The sequence below is a fragment of the Stegastes partitus genome, unplaced genomic scaffold, assembly GCF_000690725.1.
Source record: "Stegastes partitus isolate 25-593 unplaced genomic scaffold, Stegastes_partitus-1.0.2 Scaffold1028, whole genome shotgun sequence".
Classification (NCBI taxonomy): Eukaryota; Metazoa; Chordata; class Actinopteri; family Pomacentridae; genus Stegastes; species Stegastes partitus.
In genome coordinates, this window is record NW_007578759.1 from 170,669 (window position 1) to 185,888 (window position 15,220).

At 47.3% G+C, this 15,220-nt stretch overlaps 1 protein-coding gene across 1 annotated transcript in view; it reads right to left on the reverse strand.

Moving 5' to 3' along the window:
* pard3bb (par-3 family cell polarity regulator beta b) overlaps positions 1 to 15,220 on the reverse strand; it is a 218,717-nt gene that overhangs the window by 115,805 nt on the left and 87,692 nt on the right. The window contains exons 12-14 of the mRNA XM_008295178.1: positions 6,765 to 6,962; positions 5,757 to 5,915; positions 1,721 to 1,865 (exon numbers count right to left, since the gene is read on the reverse strand). Coding sequence (XP_008293400.1) covers positions 1,721 to 1,865; positions 5,757 to 5,915; positions 6,765 to 6,962 — 502 coding nt within the window. The remainder of the gene's footprint in view (positions 1 to 1,720; positions 1,866 to 5,756; positions 5,916 to 6,764; positions 6,963 to 15,220) is intronic.

The following is a 15,220-nucleotide window of genomic DNA, read 5'->3' on the forward strand; positions in this document are numbered from 1 at the left end:
TGTCTCCAGGTCCAAGCCTGCTGTCTCCAGGTCCAAGCCTGATGTCTCCAGGTCCAGACCTGATGTTTCCAGGTCCAGACCTGCTGTTTCCAGGTCCAGACCTGCTGTCTCCAGGCTCTGGTCTTTTCAACAAGCCAGGATCAGTGTCCCTTGCTGTTTAAGTAGATCTGAGCTGTAGCTCTGCTGCTCTCCTGGTGATGCATTTCATGTCAGTATGAGAACGTTTTTCTTCCTCCAGTCAACATGGCCGCCATATACCAGCTCCTCTCTTTGCCACTCTGGGTAGTCGGAGGTGCTGCACCTCAGTGACTCACACTCAGAGTGCACCGATACTGAAAACAATTCAACAACTGCAGAGGACGGTGCTGCGTTTCAACATGGACAGTAAATAAAGATGAAGGAAGCTGTAGCCTCACTCTGTGGTTCACGGAGTGCTGTTGTGGAGTTTAAGACATTCAGAGGTCTCAGATCTGGTTCAGTGGAAGCCGACACAACAGTCTTTAGTCTGGATGTAACAGAACTGATCGCTGCAGCAGCCCTGAGGCTTTCTGGGATATGTGGTGCATAAGAACTGAGCGCTGCCCTTCCTGTTTGGTGTCGACTCCAGAGACGGTTTAAAAATGACCAGCATGTCGTACTGAAGGAGCTAAAAGTCAAGTGACAAGTAGAATACATTTCTATTAAATGTGACTTATTTTTTCCTGATGCATCGCCACCTGCTGGCCATTAGAAAGAAAGCGGGTTTAGAGCACTTGTGCTTTGGCTTTCCTTAGTTAATCCAGCAGACTACGTCCATCTTTCTAATTCAGTCTATGTGTTTATATGACAGCCTTGTGTAGCTGAGCACTATGCTAACCAGCATCACTCCATCACCCTTTCACAGTCTGGATCGTATGTATATCTAGTCTTTCATCTTCATTCACACCCTGCGACCCTACTGAGGGCTCAGCGGTGTATAGATCATGGATGGATGGATCTTCATTCACATCCAGAGTTTGAGCAGCCCTGTACTTGTTGTTGTTGTTTTGATATCAGAACCAGAACACGGTCTTTGGGTGTCAACAAGCTAGCTAGCTTACTGCAATGGTTACATCCGTATTTTGATGACACTTGATCGTCCCACCTGGAGCACAGCATTCATAATCATTCTTTTAAGCCATCAGCGCTGCTTCGCTGATGAAACAAATGATCACAGGTTCACAGATTCCTTTTGCTTTGGGATGTGAAGGAACATATTGACCCATAAATGACCATATTGTCACGTGTAAGACGCAACAAACACACGTCCTGTTGCTAGACAACAGCCTTACAGCAGCCTGTGTTGTTAACAGGCACAAATACAAACCAGCTGAGTCCTGGTCCCAGGACCAGGACCAGCTGGTTAATTAGCTAAAAAATACACATGTTCAAGAAAATACTGAAGATTTCACAATGTGTGAGTTTAACTACAAGTCCAAGCATTTTCTGACCCCCTGCTTCAAATCAGGAACACACAGCGAAGGATACGAATAGATGTTTGCTGTGAGGTTTTGGTGCTTAACAGAAAGTTATTGTCAGAAACGTTAAAAAAACATTTACATCACTGGTATTGTGTGAAAGGGTTTCTGATAGCTTTGGTAGAAACAGAGCAACACAGACACAGAATGGAAAACATCCCAGGAGACAAAACAAAGACAAAGAATAAAAACCACGCTCCATGTGTGTGCGCCTGTCGACCCACCGTTAGATGCATACATGGCGTTGGCCACCATGGGGGGCTGGATGGAGTCGGTGGCCGGACCGAGCAGTCCCGTCTGACCGTTCACTGGGCTCAGCGGTCCAGAGGAGCTGTCAAAGGAGCGGTTGGGTGACACCCCATGCTGATCCTACAACGGGATGGAAACTAACGTTAGTCAACACTTTCAGATCCCAGACAGGCGATAACTCACAGGGAGGCTGACCACAGGTCCCCCGATTATAAAGCAGGCAGGAACTATGAAAGGAAGTCTGAAAAGAACTTGGAATGATGTCTGAAACAAACAGGATTCAATACAATACCAATAAAACTCCACAAAAACAAGCACAGCACTGCACAGTGGCAGGTTTGCATGTTGCTGTTTCTGCTCTCATTATTTCTTTATTCCTACATCAGGGCCGGTACGTGGACTGCATTCAGAAGAACTGATGTGAGGGCTCTTTGGTTGTCTATTCAGACACATTTAGATGTCAAGGAGAGCGAATAAGAGGTGGACACTCAGCAGACAGTGGAGGATCAAGGTGAAAGCGGGGCCTCCATTTCCCATGCCCCTCAGGGTTCAAAGCAGCCTCAGCGCTGCCTTCAGCAGTCACACCGACACTCATCCCCTCCAGAGAGCCCTCTCAGGGCCCGCTACAGCCAAACAAAGGCCTGATTACAGAGCTGATGTGTCTTCTTTGTGCATGTATTATTTCTTTGGGAATTTAATTTGCATTTATTTGTCATTTGTGTGTTGAAAACTGTACATCTTCATTAACATGCATGCATATGTATGTACTGTGGCTGTGATTCGGTGCACTTTGGTGTTTCTCTGTGTGTTTGGCTCTCCGTGGTGGATAATCCCTCCACTTAGACACCAGAGGAGACATGACAGGAGTTTATGTGTGTAATAAATCCTCCTTGTTGTCCTGCTCTTGACCTGCACCAGCTCCTGCTTCTGGCCCAGTCTCTCCCCAGGTCCAGCCCAGGTCCAGCCCAGGTCCAGCCCAGGTCCAGCCCAGGTCCAGCCCAGTTCCAGCCCAGTTCCAGCCCAGTTCCAGCCCAGGTCCAGCTCAGGATGCATCACTCCTCAGCGTGTCACAGATCACCCCAGATTAGCCCAGATTAGCCCACGTCCTGTTGCAATCCCATTTCTCACTCAAGATAAATGCTCTTCCAGACACCTAAAGGAACTGGTTGAGGTATGAACCACTGGTTTTGGATAAACTGCATCACCCTGAACGTGTTTCTTGAACTCAGAGGTCCTTCTGGACAGGGCTGGAGATGAGCTCCAGCTACACGTCGGACACACAATAAGCTAAGTTGTCCCACTCACACATTAAACCATCATGAAGCATCTTGAAGCAGCTGTTTTGCTTTAGGAGCAGCATACATCGCCCACCACAAGCCCTGCCACGAGTCAGTACAGTGTTCACCAGGTCTGGAAGCTTCTTGCTGAACCTGAGAACAGTTTGTGGTTCTTGTCAGAGCGTCTGTACAGAAGTGATCAGTTACTGCTATAGAAGGAGGTTTTTATTAAAAACATGTTAAAGTTCCTCCCTGGTCTGAATAAAACCCGACATGAGTCAATATTGCACATTTAGAAGGTTTGTTCAGGTAAAATAATCCCTTTCTGCCTGAAAATGACGTGCACCTTGTAGACTGTGGACCTCTTTCTCCAGCACACGCTGTAAAACTAGTCAATGCCAACCAGGAACACTGGAGGAATGAAGCCATGCATGTGGAGAAACCTTCTTAAAGCAACACTGGAGGAGCACAAACTCCACCACGTGGTAATCAGTGGTCTGAAACTCCCTGGTTTTCCTAATTGTTATGGTCACAGCTCTCTGTTTGCCTCAGAACAAATACATTGTCCTGTTGGATTCGTGTCAATAATATGCAATACTGTAGATGTTGTGCTCTGCCAGGGTTCAGCAGGAACACCATCAGATTACCGCCAGAGTCCTGTTTATGAAGCTTTTAGATGGAGGGCGTGTGGATAGTTCCTGAATGAAAGCAGCAGCTGGATAAAGTGAGAGATTAGAGAGGCTGGCACAAGATGAATACAGTCTGAAGTGAGGATATACACCAGAAATACAGAAAGGGGATGAGAGGGGGAAAGCAGAGCGGCCACTTCTGTAATGTTGAACAGAACCAAAGCCCAGAAAGCTTTTAAGGTACACTCTCTTATCTATCTGCCTTTATCTTTCTCTCTTTCCTTTTGCTGCTCTTAAGACAAAGAGGGAAACGTGGACGCGAGCCTTTGATGATGCTAACAGCGTTCACATCCAGCTATTGACGGGGACGCCCTGAGCCCTGCAGGCCCAGCTCACCACGGCACGCATCAATACGATAACACGCCGACTTAGAGCCGCAGTCTGACGCCATGGATCCCACCTTCAGCCAGATTATAGCGCTCAGCTACCATGAAGACGCTGCTGAGGTAAAGCCACGGTCAGGGTCTAAGTTTGATTTGTTGACTAGTTTCAGTACTTTATGGTGATTTAAATATTCAGTCTAAGATCTTTCTACCATGTCAGTCATCAGAATACACACACTTTAACGCTGTAACGTCTCTTCTCTCTGTTCTCTGTTTGCTGTGTGAACACATCACGCCGGCTGTATTTAAAACGACCAGCAGGTCACTGCAGAGGCCCACGGACACTTGAGCCAACAACCCGGCTTTGAGCGTCCAACGGTTCGTACAGACAAGACTGCAGAGCTGCTGAAAAGAGAGCAGATGAAAAGCATCTGCTTTTATTTTTTACTTAGAAAGAAAAGATATACAGCCGAGTGAAGAACCCTCAGTCACACACACACACACACACACACACACACACACAGAAATCTGAATAGCTGAAGTGCAAATGCTCTTTTTGCTGCTGCCGGTAAGAGCTGAGAAGAGAGCAGGCAGACTAGTGTCAAGAATGCAGAGAATGGACGGAGGGCTGGAAAGTCGTGAAGAGAGGCCGAGGCAACAGAGCAGGACAAGAAACCGGCCGAAACGCTGAGAGACACAGATACAGAGAGATGGAAAAGCAACGTGTGGTTTTGGGTTTTGACTCTGAGATGATGAGGTGAGGCTTTCAGTAAATCCTGAACAGACGTACTGCAGTTTGAGCTTCACCGGTGTGTCTCAGCAGCATGAGGCTTCACAGCAGCCGTCTCCCTGCATCACCCAAATGATTCCTTTATCCGATTGAATGTTTGGGATGTAAGTTCAAGCAACTAAGAGACTGTACTAATAAATAAGAAGCGATAAAGTTTTCATCGCTCTCCCCTTCATATTAGCCTCCGTATGCGTCAGTGCGCCTTCCCTCCACATAGACCCCAATCATCCATCACCTGACCAAAGCCCATGTCAAGGATGATGAGAGGTGAGTCAGAGGACCAGAGGCTGCATCACGTCACATGTCCGCCCATTTACTTCACATTCAGGGTCGTGCATGCTTAGGCGGTACTGAACTGATGTTCAGACTGTCAGCACCGGGTTCTGTTATAGTGGCTGAGGTGAGTGACCCGGTGAACTCGCCCCAAACACGGTGAACCGTGGAGCCGCCGTGACAACACGTGGCCACTCAGCACATTGAAAACACAAAGTTCATCAGCTGCACCAGCACAAGAATCCGATGCACACGTCAGACACTGTGAGATGCAACTTTCCAAGCAGACTTCCAAACATGCCAGGAGCACCGGACCTTCTGCATCGCCCCACAAGGAGACGACTTCAGACGGGATCAGACTCAGAGCAGGTGTGATTTCTGCTTTCTACAGCCAGCTCCCAATGACCTGATCGTACCTCACGCTGAAAGTTCCCAGAGGCCAAGAGGACGTCTTCACGTGTCCCATCAACAGTCCAATGAACCACCATAGAAAACCAAGGACACCAGAAGGTCTCCACGGCAATTACTTCAAAATGAAACTGAAAGATTTATTGACTGTCAAAGTTGATGACAATCATTCATCTCTTGATCGATCAGATTAATTAATGCTGCTCTAATACCCACTCGTTATCACAGAAGACGACAACATTAAACCGTACCTTCAGAACCCTCAGCACCACCAGCTGGATCGTCCCTCTTGCGTTTCCCTCCTGTGACATGGAGCGCCGGAGCGTCTCCATGGCAGCGTGGTTGGAGCGTCCCAGCAGCGACTCTCCGTTTACGGCCACCAGCTGGTCGTTGATGTGCAGACGGCCGTCCTGTAAAACACACACCAGCTTCATTAGAACTGTGTACATGGCGAGTGTTGGACTGTGGGTACAACCTGTGTCTGTTGTCCAGGTCTATACACAGATTACCTGTACATGGCCACACACACACCTATACATAACACCTATACACAGATCACCTGTACATGGCCACACACACACCTATACTGATACCTATAGATAGATTACTGAGGTTAAGTGAAAAACCTCGTGAGCTTGTTTGATAACGTGTGATGTTGTGAACACTGAGCTGTCAGTGTGTTCTGATGTTGTCTCTTTTTAACAATGGGAGAATAACTGAGCTAACCGAGCGCTGCTGGATAAACACACACCCACGGACACGCCCGTGGCTTTCACCGAGAGTCTCTGAAGTCCAATCAGGAAGAAAGAAATCCAACATACCAAAAACTATACTGACACACACACACACATCGCCATGCCTCCCCGACTGAACTCGTCCTCCACCACACTAACACAGACCTCCATCCGCCCGTCTGCCCCTCTTCCCTGGGTGGGTAATAACAACGTCTCTACAGCAGAGCCTCCTCCATATATTTCTGTCAAGTGTGAGCTCAGACACCAGCAGCTGCAGCCGCTGTGTGAGCACCTGCTGCCTTTGACTAGTGTGTCCTGGTGAATGAGAGGCCAGAGGTGAGCAGAGGAGGAGCTGCAGAGCTGAAGGCCTTCACAGGAGGCTCTGGTGTACAAGCATCTGTTCTGATTCAAGTTATTATTTCATATTTCAATGTTCTGGGAGACTCTAGCGTGTGGTCACATCAGTAACTTCAGTCTTGGAGGAGGCGTACGCTAATGAAATGCTTTATTTGAGTCCTCTGTCACCTTGTATGCAGCCCCTCCGTGAATGATGGACTTGATGAAGATCCCCAGATCCTCTCCTGTCTCTCTGGACTTGTTCCCTTTGAGGCTGACGCCCAGGCCCGCCGAGCCGGTGTCATTGAGCGGCACCTCAAACATGAGCTGCTCCTTCCCGCTCTTCTCTGAAACAGCGCCACCCGGCGTCCGGGACACTTCGTCCTTCTGGGGAGGGAGAGACAGTAATGGAGGCAGAGGACGACAAAGACAGAGAAGTGGAAAAAGAGGAGGCAAAGGTTAGCTCATTGGGCCTGAATAGTCTCCAGAAGCTAAACTAAAAGCTTTTCCATTTGAGAGAAACCATCACGAGGTGCTTTTCAGCTAAATTTCTGTATGACTGAAACACTGTGGTTAGAGTCTAAAAAAACAGAGAAAGAGAAAGAAAGCCATTTGGAGCGTCTGCTTTTATACACCCATCTTTTTTTCCTCTCTCAGCTCTGCAATATCAATAAAATGACCTGTGCATTTTCAAGAGGTAATTGGAGAATACGGCAAACACAGAGAGCAGGAGAGACAAAAGCAGGGCGAGCAGCAGGGAACAGAGGAAGAGAAAGAACCAGAGACCGGCTGCATGGACACAAATGACTGTCACAAAACCCAGAGAGATGGTTGAAAACAGCACATTATCAAGACAGAGGTATGGCGCTAATGACTCAGTCTGAGACGGAGTTAGAGGGAAAAGCTGTAAACACAACAAACATGTGGATGCGTCCAGATGAAGGCGTGTTTGATGGCTCAGAGGGAGCGCGACATGGGTTCTGCTGTCCACATCATCTGAGACGGACTGACGGGTGAAGAAGGTTCTCCATCCAAACTCAGACCAAGGCTTGTTTGTGAAACCGGCAAAACAACAGGTCAGCCCACATTTCTGGAGAATTATCCAGTGTTACTGTTAGTGCAAGAAAAAAACTTCAGCTCATCAGAAAAAGTAAAAAAACTAAAAATCCACTTGGCATGAGCGCTAACTGAAGCAACAGAAGCACCTTTGTTAATGATTTACAGTTCACAGCTCCAGTGAGTCATCAGAGGAGAAAAAAACACCATTAAAATTACATCTGGGCAAAATGGAGACAAACACACAAATATTAACTATCAAACCTTAAAATATTAAACACGGGGACATGATTTATTCATGTCGTGTTCAAGCATTGCAGGGACAGGGACTGTGTTTACATGGACGTGGGTTTCCTGCTAATGATCAGCTGTTTGTGTTTGTACAGTTTCTGTCCTCATCCTGGCTTTGAGGAGCTCCATGTTGCTGCCAGGAGGGCTGCAAAGGAACCTGCTGCTCACGCTGGTTTATGATGACCGCGGACTAGCGGGACAACGTCAGCCACGTAACGCAACACAAACACAAACTACATGGACGGCTTCCTCCTGGTCCGGGACTTCTGTGAAGACTGCAGCAGAACATGCAGCAGAACATGGCTGATCTCCAGTGAAGGCCAAACCGATCACAGGCGTACACTCCACTGGGATGTAGGCGATGCGTCCCCGTTCATATTCAGACGTGTAAACAGAAGACTCCTACAGGCCTGTTGTAGCATCTGGCTGTCAACAGGCCACACAGCCACAGGGTGCTGTACACTGATACCTGCTGGATTTTAGTTACATTTCCACCATAAATCGGTTCAGAAAAGGCACAGATTGGTGCATTAAAAACCCACAAACATACAGGACATCATCATTTGATGCTCAGGATCCCCGGACACTCTGCTAAATGTACGCCCATAAACCTACAACCACTCAGGTTCCCCACAACAGCCTGGCACCAGCCAACACTGTGACAGAACCACTGATCAAACTGCTGTTTCCTCTGATTTCATGAATGTTTCAACCTCATTATGATCACAGCATACAGACGTGTTCCCCAACGAATCAAACCGGTTTTGTTTCAGCATCAAAAGTTCAGTATTTGCACGTCTGCATCAGTCATTCCTTTGTGTCTGCTCGTTTATGAATAACTGCACATATTTATGGTAGAAAGTCCACGTATGTGTGTGTGTACATGTAGGATTTAGTCTGAGTGTGTGTGTGTGTGTGTGTGTGTTTGCGTGGGTCAGCAGTGTCAGGTTTAGACACTGTTTGTCTGTGGGGATTGTAGGTTTAACAGCGTTAAGCCGACACAAAGTCCTCTACTCTGCAGAAAACTGTTTTCCCTGCTGGAAAACTCCCCCATCAGACTGACTGTCCAGACCTGATAGGAAGCTCTCCGACCTTGGAAAGAACTTCAAAACACCCAGAAGAGAAATGTTAGCTACTTTCTGTGCATAATTACATTGAGAATTTATTAGTCTCTAAACTTCTGTCCAAAGTAATCTTCATGATTTGGCAACTTCTCAGCGTTTCTGCCACGACTACATTTTTTTATTTATCTGATTCAACTTCCTTCCTTTGTTATTTATGAGTTCTTTTTCTTACACTCAGCACAGGACAGAACCAACGCCAGAATGAATTTAGAGCAGAGGACGGGTATTGTTATACTGGAGAAAAGTTTGAACCAGCAGTTCTGAGCTCGGGGTCAGGACCACCCACCGGGCTCAGAGATGTTTTATGGAATCTGACAAAAATATGCAAATGTATGTAAAGTTGTTTTTCTGGGTGATGAATTCAATTTCCCTTGAAAACAACGAATAAGCCTCAGAGCTTCGATAATTCACTGGATAAACAAACGGCCCGTGAGCACGTTTTATTTTTTTAAAATCATCATTTGGAGTCAAACCTGACTTTTCTGCTGGTTTCTATTAGCGAGCAGATAGATCCTGATCCTGCTTCTATAAGCAGGAGAAAAACTAAACAGAATTAAACCAGCCTCTGTTTCCTTACAGGACGCGCTCCACTTTCACAGAACATGTTTTATTTCAGCCTGTGTGCGCTGATAGCTGCTGGATCTGTGTCGAACGTCCGTCTGCGGCTAGAAAAAGCTACGTTTGACTATTTACAACATCAGCGCTATCAGATCCATCCGGTTACAGAAAAAGCCGTTTGCACAGACGAATCTGCTCGTGCTGGTCGTTTAACATTTAAATGGGTTGCCATGATGATGGATCAAGGAGAGGACGCGCTATTAGAACGACAGCTGAGCTGCTGTGTTGGTGTGTGTTTTATTAAACTGAACCAAAAAATAAAGTGAAATGATGGAGAGACACATTAGGTGGAAATGAGCGAGAACAGTCAACGACAGCAGCTCTGGAGGACGCGTGAACTGTGAGCCAGAGAGAGAAAAGACGACAGAGAAGAAGAATAATGGCGGTAATGTTCAGATGTGTGCGTAATATTGAAGGTCTGTCTGCTGTAAACTCTCCTCTTTCTCTGTTAGAAGCTTATTTGTGTGTGAGGACACCTGCTTTTGGCAGCATGGGCTTTTAATGAGAACAGTGCGCAGATGCCCTTCCACCCAGCCATGCTGAGCCTCTGTGGATGTGTGAGTGGAAAGCCCCATGCTGTGGGAATGACTGCCCAAGGATCCATTTACAAGGCCAAACAACAGTAGCCGCTGTGCTTAAATGTGGCATTGTGATCACACACACTCACACACACACCAACGGCGGAGGTAAGTACTCCCAAGGACCAGACCTGACATTATGGGCTATGTGTCTGACTTATGAAAATAACCGTCCCATCACCGGCCACTCAGGATGGGCCCCTGTCGTCCAATCCCCACACCCTCGTCTCCACTAATGGTCGGCTAAAGGCAGGAGTGGGAGACCCAGCGTCCACAGTGTGAGGAAGGAGCATTTATGAGCACACAGAGAGAGAAAAATGACAAGCAGACGCACAGAAGAGATGGAGCTGTGGGGTTAACGTGCCTTTGGGGACAACAGTACGGGTGTCCAGTGTCTGTGTCTACGGTTGGGAATGAAAAGAGCTTTTTTAGAGAAAAGAAACTGGCTGACTTACATGACATAATTGCTATGGATAAAATGTCTGAGAGCTGTCCGGAGGGATGCAGGAACAGGACTGTACATTCTGATTTATTGATGTCTGCAGCCTTTGTGTAGTTCAACGGGTACAGCACTAATGCTGTCAGCGTGCACTCTCCCCTGGAGCTGTACACTAAAGGTCTGTACATGCAGGTTAAGCCAGCCTGCAGCTCCTATGTAACCCGCAGCAGGTGTTGGTGGCACAGGGTTCAGTGTCCGAGTTTGCACGTGGTCACGGGCCACGGCGGTATAGTATGGGCTCACGGTGCGGGGCGGGCAGCCGTCTGTTCATGTGCCCAAGTTCCCCGCGGGAGCACCGAAAGGCTTCTTGGCAACAGTTTGCAAAATCTGAGCTGTTCTTTCTGCACACTGAAAGGTTTCAGCGAAGCTTCTACATGGAAAGGCGGGCTGGACCCAGAAACCATCGGATGAAATGGGATTGGAACTGTGATGACAACGAGCTGTGGGAACAGAAAGGGCGCCGGGTTGAGCCGCTAAACGAAGACGACGTGAGAGGAAGCGGTCTCAGGAGCACAGGCTTGTGCATGTTTCTCTCAGAGGGAATGAAAGTTGTCCTCTGACTGTTTGTGTGCAGAATCAAGCGTTGGGTTGGTTGCCAACGCCCTGTTTCCTGACTCTACAACCTAATCCAGATATTTATTTTATTTCTACTTGTGGATACGTTGCAGCATCATATATCTGACATGCAGTCATGATGGTGGTGATGCACCTCCTAAAGTCAGTCAGCCACGGCTCATAGAGACGGACAGCTATTCATGCTAGCATATGCTAAATCAGACTCAGACCCATGACAACACATGCAGGTTCGGTTAAACTCAACAGATACAAACCCTGACTGGGTGGTAGGCTGGTTCCTAAAGACCACTTCATGGTTTCTGCATCCCTCTGTGCAGACTGATGCCAGCTTGAAAGCAGACAGTGGACATGCAGCGAGAAGCTCACTGTGACTCTCCACATCTGACAGGACCCGGCAGCGAGCTGCAGCTCGGCTGGAGCACCAAGTGTGATTATTCCTGCCGACACCGTGGGCAGATAGAGAACAGGATTTCTGGAGAATTGAGAACCTCCCTCTGTGGTTGGAAAGCACCTCCAAAGTCTGGAAGCTACAACTTTAATCCCACCTCTCTTCTTGATGAATTCTGAAGGTGTGGAAACAGAGCCTCTAATCACAGGAAGCAGTGGCTGTGAGCACCACGGTGTCGTGTAGACCCAGGACTCTGCTGACGGGTCCATGCAGACCGATGTGGACTTACTAGATCTCTACAGATACGCGAGTTGGCGTAAGCCCCTCGTTGTGCTGACGTGACAGCACTAACCAGTGCTCCACTGGGCCTCCTGGCTGCCAGCACATTTAGCAGAGAAGGACAAGAGCAGCATCAATCTCCTCGTCTAACACTTAGTAAGAAACCAACTAAGGCCAAACTTTAGTCAAAGAAGTTTATTTTTTATCCATCTAATGCTCTTCCAACACATTTGCTGCTGGTCTCAGCAGACCAGGGGCTGGAGGAGGAGCACTGCTCTACAACAGCCTGGTGATCCCCAGTGACCTGAACCAACAACCGACATGTACGAGTGTGACGCTTGTGTGCCGACGGCTTTAAGACGCAGCAGCCATGTTGGATGATAAGACGCTGAAGGAGCTGATAAACCTTCAACAAACAGCAGAGATGTGAGATGAGACAGAGCCAGGAGGAAGGAGAAGAGAGACGTGATACCCTTCTCGGCTGCTCTCCACTGGGATGATGGCAGCTCCTGCAGAGACGCCAAGCTGCCAAGGAGTCTGTGTGCACGCGTGTGTGCGAGCGGCGCAGGTCTCTGAGGGTGGAACAGATGGGGATCTACTGTAGTGACTCTGTCAGGTCACATTGGTGACAGTATCAGCGAGACGCAACACATGCACGCCGCAGAGAGACAACAGACAACAAGGACATGCAACCACGCACACACACTCCCCCGACCGGCGTGAGCACGCACACACACACACTCACACACACACACACACTCTCACACACACACACACACACACACTCACACACACACACACACACACACACACACACAATGGCTGCAGTGACGGATGAGGTACAATCCGACCGTCAATAAAGTAGTTTTGTGCTGAATGTGTCGTGTCACCAAGTGTTTACTGATTTAATATGTCCGTGTTTGGTGAGAAGCATCTGGCACTAAAAAGCATGTTTCCTGTTGTGTAAAAACAGCAGAAAGCAGGAAGGGGGTAGACAGCAGAGCGTCTTGCAGCTCAACAGATAGAGGATGCCAGAACCAAGAGCCTGGTGGAATCACATTTAAGCCTTTCATTCAGTCCTGCGCATTAGCTGCCTGAGCGTGTTTGTGAATGGTTTACATCCACAACATCATCGACTGAGCGGCTCCCCGTACACACTGGTTTCATTATTTATGTTCCATGTTTAGGGCCAGTACATACATACTACATCTGAGTCAGTGCTCTTTCTGACTTTACATCTCTCTTCACTTTGAACATGTTTCACCTCCTTTCACTTTACTCGATGATTTATCTGCAGTTTGACACTTAAAGGCTTTTAAACACGTTTCCACTTAAAGGAAAAGTTTCTCTCCTCCTTAAATCTTAGCTTAAAGCCTAATTTAATGTTAACTTTCCTTTTTTTAACTTACACAAGTGTAATGAAGAAGCTGACTCCTCCAGACACGTACAATGAAACCTGACTTTCTGTCAGTGTTTTAATGAGAGCAGGACTCAATGAGACTCTGAGAACTTGTTGGTGAAGAAGCCGGATTTGACTGAAAACAGCCTTAAAACATGTCTGGGAGGATTTCTTAATTAAACATTAAGCAACATGGTGGGTTCATATATGTGAGAATACATAATGGTTTAGATGTCTGTTGATTTAATTAACTGCTGCAGGTTGTGCTATTTGCCAGAAGTCAATTCAGGCTTTTTTTTTTCAGATTGAAAACTTTTTCGAGCCCCTTAGCAGACATGCACGAAAAATAAAGTGTATGAAGGAACAAAAGGACGGGAGGGAGGGAGAGAACGGGAGGTGTGAAATGTCTGGAAGGAGAAAAGAGCATCTTTGTCTCAAACATTAGTTTCAAGACACCAGCCAACTCAGCAGGCGTATGCTTGTTGGTGTGCGAAGAGAATTACTGGAAAAAATAAATGTGGCTTTATGTTGTATGTGTAAGTGTGTGTGTGTGTGTGTGTGTGTAAGTGTGTGTGTGTGTGTGTGTGTGTGTGTGTGTGTGTGTGCGCGCATTAAATGCCTTTACAGAGAGCCAGCACAGCAGGATGTATACTCGCTATACTGTGGAATGTGTGCAGATATGATTGTATGTCACAGAAAAGTGACTTTGAGTAAGAGTGTGTGCACGTCTGGAGGTGGTGTAATGTCTTTGTTCTACAGCGAGCACACACATTAGCAGACAACACCAGATGGTGGGCTAAAATGAGACAACGGAAGAGGGGGAGGAGAAGATAGACAAGATCCTTCCATCATTTCATCATCACCCTTCTTCTGTTTCCTCTCCGTAAACACAAACAAACCGCCATACACCAGAAAGAAGGAAAAGGAATCAGAAACTCGAGTCGTATCACCGTTTGAAGTCTGCTGCTTTAAAATAGTTGGAACTGTAGATAATGACTCCGATAAAAACAGCTCTGTGTAGAAGGGGTGACCGCTCACAGCCGCTCCATCAAACTGCAAAATGAGTCACGTTGCTTCCTGTTTCTGGAGATGCACAAAGGCAGTCCTCTAAACTCTAAACTCCTGCAATTATTAACAAACGATGTGAAGCTGGGACGTGGAGCGCTGTCCTTGGTCAACACTGACAGGAAAACAACATGCACACAGCAGCAAAAACATACCTACAATTCAGAATATGGAAAAGGTTCTGACCCAAAGTCAGGAGCCACCAAAGCTTATGTCGACCCATGCAGACGGTAGAAAGGCCGATATTCTTTTCTTTAGTGAGAATATAAGGACAGTCGTTTCAAAGTTATATCAGTATCAGAAACAGGAAACAAATACAACGTTGTGATGCTGGCCGGCACCGAATGTGAGGCTCCTGCTAGAAACGTGACTTTGGGACGACGTTCCTGCTCCCAGTGATGTCGGTACGTATGGTTAGTTTAACGTTAAAACACAGACCAGGCTGCACGCGGCCGCCGTCGGCAGCAGCAGCGACAGTCTGTAGAAGACTTGGAGAGTTATGTGGAAGCTTCTGTGAACGTTGTTTTTGTGAGACAAGATTCCAGCAAAAAACCTGGAAAACATGCTAGTTAGGGAGGTGTGATAACATTTCCAGGCTTATGCTCAACTTTGTGGTGTGAAAACACAAACATGTGAAACTCATTGTTTCCGTGGACTGGCTGCTTGAATGGCTGCGTTTTGCACCATCGAACAAAGGAGGTGTCACCCCAACAAACTACGAGCAGCCAATCAACACGGAGCAACAGTCGAGCACAGACAGCGTCTAGAAAAC